General features: G+C 51.8%; 1 protein-coding gene across 1 annotated transcript in view; it reads left to right on the top strand.

Annotated features, from left to right (window-relative positions):
* Positions 1-7717, top strand: part of tbc1d32 (TBC1 domain family, member 32) — a 38040-nt gene that overhangs the window by 10628 nt on the left and 19695 nt on the right. The window contains 9 exon segments of the mRNA XM_080513741.1: positions 1-34; positions 244-303; positions 983-1058; positions 2994-3131; positions 4054-4143; positions 5336-5478; positions 5597-5724; positions 5866-5937; positions 5939-6128. The exon segment at positions 1-34 is cut by the window's left edge and continues 177 nt beyond it. Of these exon segments, the coding sequence (XP_080369867.1) occupies positions 1-34; positions 244-303; positions 983-1058; positions 2994-3131; positions 4054-4143; positions 5336-5478; positions 5597-5724; positions 5866-5937; positions 5939-6128 (931 nt within the window).

The following is a 7717-nucleotide window of genomic DNA, read 5'->3' as shown; positions in this document are numbered from 1 at the left end:
GGACGTCAGGGCCTCCTGGTTCAAGAAGTGGATGGTGTGTGTGTGTGTGTGTGTGTGTGTGTGTGTGTGTGTGTGTGTGTGTGTGTGTGTGTGTGTGTGTGTGTGTGTGTGTGTGTGTGTGTGTGTGTGTGTGTGTGTGTGTGTGTGTGTGTGTGTGTGTGTGTGTGTGTGTGTGTGTGTGTGCGTGCGTGCGTGCGTGCGTGCGTGCGTGCGTGTGTCCTGACCTCCTCCTCCGTCCCTCAGCACGGGTACTACAGCAGAACGGTGGTTCTCCGGCTCCTGGAGACCAGATACAAGTCTTTGGTAAGTCGTCAGTATCTCATATACACACTATATACACTATATATATACACACTATATACACTATATATATACACACTATATACACTATATATACACTATATATACACTGTATACACTATATATACACTATATATACATTATATATACACTATATATACATTATATATACACTATATATACACTATATATACACTGTATACACTATATATACACTATATATACATTATATATACACTATATATACTATATACATTATATATACACTATACATACACTATATATACTATATACATTATATATACACTATATGCACTATATATACACTATATATATATACTATATACATTATATATACACTATATATACACTATATATACACACTATATATACACCATATATACACTATATATACACTATATATACACTGTATATACACTATATATATATACTATATATACACTATATACACTATATATACACTATATATACACTGTATATACACTATATACACTGTATATACACTATATACACTGTATATGCACTATATATATACTATATATACACTATATGCACTATATATGCACTATATATACTATATAGTATATGTATATATACTGTATATATACAGTATATACCGAGACTGCAGGTTGTTGAGTACAGCGTGGTTGCGGTGCTGCAGGTGGCTGCGGCGCTGCAGCAGTGTCTTCAGTACAGCCTGGCCTGCAGACGACCGGCCGAGGAGACGCAGACCTACGGTGAGTAGAACCTCCAGACTGTCCAGCTCTTCTTCTCTCAGGACGTTCTAGAGACCTACGGTGAGTAGAACCTCCAGACTGTCCAGCTCTTCTTCTCTCAGGACGTTCTAGAGACCTACGGTGAGTAGAACCTCCAGACTGTCCAGCTCTTCTTCTCTCAGGACGTTCTAGAGACCTACGGTGAGTAGAACCTCCAGACTGTCCAGCTCTTCTTCTCTCAGGACGTTCTAGAGACCTACGGTGAGTAGAACCTCCAGACTGTCCAGCTCTTCTTCTCTCAAGATGTTCTAGAGACCTACGGTGAGTAGAACCTCCAGACTCTCCAGCTCTTCTTCTCTCAAGACGTTCTAGAGACCTACGGTGAGTAGAACCTCCAGACTGTCCAGCTCTTCTTCTCTCAAGACGTTCTAGAGACCTACGGTGAGTAGAACCTCCAGACTGTCCAGCTCTTCTTCTCTCAGGACGTTCTAGAGACCTACGGTGAGTAGAACCTCCAGACTCTCCAGCTCTTCTTCTCTCAGGACGTTCTAGAGACCTACGGTGAGTAGAACCTCCAGACTCTCCAGCTCTTCTTCTCTCAGGACGTTCTAGAGACCTACGGTGAGTAGAACCTCCAGACTGTCCAGCTCTTCTTCTCTCAAGACGTTCTAGAGACCTACGGTGAGTAGAACCTCCAGACTGTCCAGCTCTTCGTCCCTCAGGACGTTCTAGAGACCTACGGTGAGTAGAACCTCCAGACTGTCCAGCTCTTCGTCCCTCAGGACGTTCTAGAGACCTACGGTGAGTAGAACCTCCAGAATGTCCAGCTCTTCTTCTCTCAAGACGTTCTAGAGACCTACGGTGAGTAGAACCTCCAGACTGTCCAGCTCTTCTTCTCTCAGGACGTTCTAGAGACCTACGGTGAGTAGAACCTCCAGACTCTCCAGCTCTTCGTCCATCAGGACATTCCAGATGGTTTTCAAAATGTCTTTTTTACACAAAGGCTAAAGGAGGTAATAGATGTCTTTCATGTTCCTCCTTTCATTTGTAAATAAAGAATAGAAGATCATCGGTCTATAGAAAGTCATGGTCGTAATGGACAAACCCTTTAGTTGACTTAGAGACAGAGACAGACAGAGACAGAAAGAGACAGATAGAGACAGACAGATAGAGACAGCGACAGACAGACAGAGACAGATAGAGACAGACAGATAGAGACAGCGACAGATAGAGACAGACAGACAGAGTTAGAGACAGAGACAGATGGAGACAGAGACAGATAGAGACAGACAGAGACAGACATAGACAGATAGAGACATACGGATAGAGACAGCGACAGACAGACAGATACAGATAGAGACAGACAGAGACAGATAGAGACAGACAGACAGAGTTAGAGACAGATGGAGACAGAGACAGACGGAGACAGATAGAGACAGAGACAGACAGAGACAGAGACAGACAGAGACAGATAGAGACATACAGTTTGAGACAGAGACAGACAGACAAAGACAGATAGAGACAGACAGACAGAGACACAGGCAGATGGAGACAGAGACACACAGAGACAGACAGATTGAGACAGAGACAGACGGAGACAGAGACAGATAGAGACAGACAGACAGATAGAGACAGACAGACAGAGACACAGGCAGATGGAGACAGAGACACAGAGACAGACAGATTGAGACAGAGACAGACGGAGACAGAGACAGATAGAGACAGACAGACAGAGACACAGGCAGATGGAGACAGAGACACACAGAGACAGACAGATTGAGACAGAGACAGACGGAGACAGAGACAGATAGAGACAGACAGATAGAGACAGACAGACAGAGACAAATGGAGACAGAGACACACAGAAACAGACAGAGACACACAGATTGAGACAGAGACAGACCTAGAACCAGCCAGGGGGACGAGGAAGTGGACGGTGACTCCCTGTGGTTTCAGGTGTGGAGCAGAGCAGCAGCTACTCAGGTGAGGAGTTGGGACACGCCCACTTCGTCCACTCGCTGTGTCTCCTGGGAAGAATCGTCCTCTACGCCGACGGCAGGAAGTTGTTCCCCATCAGAACCCCCATCCTCCCAGGTGGGACCCCCGCCACCAAAATAAGAGCGTCTAAACTCTCACTGGGTTTGTCTTTTGGGACAGGACAGTTTTAGAATTATTGTGTTGACGTGATCAGCTGCTTGAAAACTGTCCTCCAGACTTCCATCCTGGAAGTTTTCAAAAATGCTCCGGCTCTGTGGAAACGGCGCAAAATGCAACTTTCCAAAAACAAAACAAAACATTTGGGCGTCGTCTCTGTGGAAACGGGTCAAAGAGCACTTCCTGTGGTGGAACTTTATGAAAACGTTCTGACTCCGTCTCCATGGCAACATTGGAAAACACCGTCCCTGCGCTCCAGTTCGTCTCCTGACGTCGTCGGGACAACTTGTGGAAACAGTTCACTACAGTATGGAGGAGGTGGAGCGAGGAGGTGGTATGGTGGTATGGAGGAGGTGGTATGATATGGAGGAGGTGGTATGGAGGAGGTGGTGCTCCTCCTGCTCCTCCAGCTCCTCCTCCAGCTCCTCCTGCAGCTCCTCCAGCTCCTGCAGCTCCTCCTGCAGCTCCTCCTCCAGCTCCTCCAGCTCCTCCTGCAGCTCCTCCTGCAGCTCCTCCAGCTCCTCCTGCAGCTCCTACAGCTCCTGCAGCTCCTCCTCCGCCAGCTCCTCCTGCTCCTCCTGCAGCTCCTCCTCCTCCTGCTCCTGCTCCTCCTCCTGCTGCTCCTCCAGCTCCTCCTCCTGCTGCTCCTCCTGCTCCTCCTCCAGCTCCTCCTCCAGCTCCTCCTCCAGCTGCTCCTCCTGCAGCTCCTCCAGCTCCTCCTGCAGCTCCTCCTGCTCCTCCTCCAGCTCCTCCTCCTGCAGCTCCTCCAGCTCCTCCTCCTGCAGCTCCTCCTCCTCCTCCTGCTCCTCCAGAGGAGTTCCATGTGTAACTGCTCCCCTCCTCTCCCTCCTCTGTGTTTCAGAGCCGGTCAGCCTGACGGACCTGCTGGTGGCCCTGATTCACATCCTGTACCGACACCCTGAGGCCCCGCCCCCCCCCACCCCCCACACAGGTGGACACACACACACACACACACACACACACACACACACACACACCCAGCCCTCCTCATCTTTCTCTTCAACCTTGAACTGGTTGCGTCACAGCAGGAGGTTTTATTGATCCAGTCATTCTCAGGAATGTTCATGATCAACATCTCCTCCCTCCTGGACTCCGTGGGGGGCGGGGCCAGAGGGGGCGGGGCCAGAGGATGACGTGTTCAGGTGTTATGCAGGTAGACTGGAAGTCAGACTCTGACTCCTGACTCCTGGCTCCTGACTGACTCTGACTCCTGACTCCGGCTCCTGACTGACTCTGACTCTGACTCCTGGCTCCTGACTGACTCTGACTCCTGACTCCGGCTCCTGACTGACTCTGACTCTGACTCAGACTCCTGGCTCCTGACTGACTCTGACTCCTGACTCCTGACTCCGGCTCCTGACTGACTCTGACTCTGACTCTGACTCCTGACTGACTCTGACTCCTGACCCTGACTCCTGACTGACTCTGACTCTGACTCTGACTCTGACTCCGGCTCCTGACTGACTCTGACTCTGGCTCCTGACTGACTCTGACTCCTGACTCTGGCTCCTGACTGACTCTGACTCTGACTCAGACTCAGACTCCTGGCTCCTGACTGACTCTGACTCCTGACTCCGGCTCCTGACTGACTCTGACTCTGACTCTGACTCCTGGCTCCTGACTGACTCTGACTCCTGACCCTGACTCCTGACTGACTCTGACTCTGACTCCTGACTCCGGCTCCTGACTGACTCTGACTCTGACTCCTGGCTCCTGACTGACTCTGACTCTGACTCTGACTCTGACTCCTGACTCCCTTTGATTGTTTGTATTTCCGTGTTTGATGTTCGAGTTTTGAGAAGCAGATCTTCTCTGGTTCCTTCATGAAGATGAAAACTTCTTTATTTACACATTTTTTTATTATTCCACAGTGAATTAAACACGTTGACTGACTCACAGTGTCCCTGGTCCTCAGACTGTCTGTCCCCCGGCGCTCTGGACTGACTCACAGTGTCCCTGGTCCTCAGACTGTCTGTCCCCCGGCGCTCTGGACTAAATCACAGTGTCCCTGGTCCTCAGACTGTCTGTCCCCCGGCGCTCTGGACTGTCTCACAGTGTCCCTGGTCCTCAGACTGTCTGTCCCCCGGCGCTCTGGACTGACTCACAGTGTCCCTGGTCCTCAGACTGTCTGTCCCCCGGCGCTCTGGTCCTGGAGCTGCTGTGGACGCTCTGCGAGCGAGACCAGTGTGCTGCCCAGTGTCTCCACCAGGGGGACGTCCTGGAGACGCTGCTGGAGCCCCTGATGCTGCTGCTGCAGGGACAGCAGGTCTCTCACACACACACACACACACACACACACACACACACACACACACACACACACACACACACACACACACAGAGATGCAGCAGTAGCGTGTCCTGGTGTCCTCATGTCCTCTCAGGTGCAGCTGGCGTCCCCGGCGGAGACCTTGACGCTCATCGCCGATGTTTTGTCTCGGATCGTCAACACAGACGGGGGACTGGCGCTGTTCCTGTACGAGGACAACCTGGAGACGTCCCGCGGCGAGCGGTGAGACACGGCAGGAGGACATGAGACGGACAACTGTCAAAACATTTGTACTTTAAATTCCAGCGTTTGTCAGAGACCTGGACAGACAGAATGTCCCTGGCTGGTGGACACTGTGAGGACAGACTCTGTCTTACTCTGCAGGACGTCAGCAGCTCACGTCATCGTCCAGTTCACCCTGAGGCTGCTGGGTAATGATCTGCCGGGGCTCCCCGCCCCCCCCCACGCCCAGCCCCCCCCCTCCCCCCCCCGGCCCCCCCCACGCCCAGCCCCCCCCCTCCCCCCCCGGCCCCCCCCTGACTGGAGCCTTCATCTCCCTGTGCTCTCGGCTCTACAACTCCTGTGAAGGCCTGCAGCTGCTGCGGCCCTACGGCCTGGACAAGGTCCTGGCCCAGGCCTGGAGACAGGTCTGTCTCTCTGCTGTCCTCTGTCCAACTGTCTTCATGTCCTCTGTCCCACTGTCCTCATGTCCCACTGTCCTCATGTCCTCATGTTCTCCTGTCCCACTATCCTCATGTCCCACTATCCTCATGTCCCACTGTCAACATGTCCTCCTGTCCCACTATCCTCATGTCCCACTGTCCTCATGTCCTCATATCATATGTCCCACTGTCCTCATGTCCTCTGTCCCACTGTATTCATGTCCTCATGTCCCACTGTCCTCATGTCCCACTGTCCTCCTGTCCCACTGTCCTCATGTCCCACTGTCCTCATGTCCCACTGTCAACATGTCCTCATGTCCTCCTGTCCCACTGTCCTCATGTCCCACTGTCCTCCTGTCCCACTATCCTCATGTCCCACTATCCTCATGTCCCACTGTCAACATGTCCTCCTGTCCCACTATCCTCATGTCCCACTATCCTCAAGTCCCACTGTCAACATGTCCTCCTGTCCCACTATCCTCGTGTCCCACTGTCCTCATGTCCTCCTGTCCCACTGTCCTCCTGTCCCACTGTCCTCTGTCCCACTGTCTCCATGTCCTCATGCCCCACTGTCCTCATGTCCCACTGTCCTCTGTCCCACTGTCTCCATGTCCTCATGCCCCACTGTCCTCCTGTCCCACTGTCCTCATGTCCCACTGTCCTCCTGTCCCACTGTCCTCATGTCCCACTGTCCTCATGTCCTCATGTCCCACTGTCCTCTGTCCCACTGTCTCCATGTCCTCATGTCCCACTGTCCTCATGTCCCACTATCCTCATGTCCCACTGCCAACATGTCCTCCTGTCCCACTATCCTCATGTCCCACTGTCCTCATGTCCTCTGTCCCACTGTCTTCATGTCCTCATTCCCCACTGTCCTCATGTCCCACTGTCAACATGTCCTCATGTCCTCCTGTCCCACTATCCTCATGTCCCACTATCCTCATGTCCCACTGTCAACATGTCCTCCTGTCCCACTATCCTCATGTCCCACTGTCCTCATGTCCTCTGTCCCACTGTCTTCATGTCCTCATGTCCCACTGTCCTCATGTCCTCATATCATATGTCCCACTGTCCTCATGTCCTCTGTCCCACTGTATTCATGTCCTCATGTCCCACTGTCCTCATGTCCCACTATCCTCATATCCTCTGTCCCACTGTCTTCATGTCCTCATGTCCCACTATCCTCATATCCTCTGTCCCACTGTCTTCATGTCCTCATGTCCCACTGTCCTCATGTCCTCCTGTCCCACTATCCTCATGTCCCACTGTCAACATGTCCTCCTGTCCCACTATCCTCATGTCCCACTGTCCTCATGTCCTCATATCATATGTCCCACTGTCCTCATGTCCTCTGTCCCACTGTATTCATGTCCTCATGTCCCACTGTCCTCATGTCCCACTGTCCTCCTGTCCCACTGTCCTCCTGTCCCACTGTCCTCATGTCCCACTGTCCTCATGTCCCACTGTCCTCATGTCCTCTGTCCCACTGTATTCATGTCCTCATGTCCCACTGTCCTCATGTCCCACTGTCCTCATGTCCCACTGTCAACATGTCCTCATGTCCTCCTGTCCCA

Source organism: Blennius ocellaris (assembly GCF_963422515.1).
Source record: "Blennius ocellaris genome assembly, chromosome: 18".
NCBI lineage: Eukaryota > Metazoa > Chordata > Actinopteri > Blenniiformes > Blenniidae > Blennius > Blennius ocellaris.
Note: the sequence above shows the minus strand (reverse complement) of the source record. Positions and strands in the feature narration are given on the sequence as shown.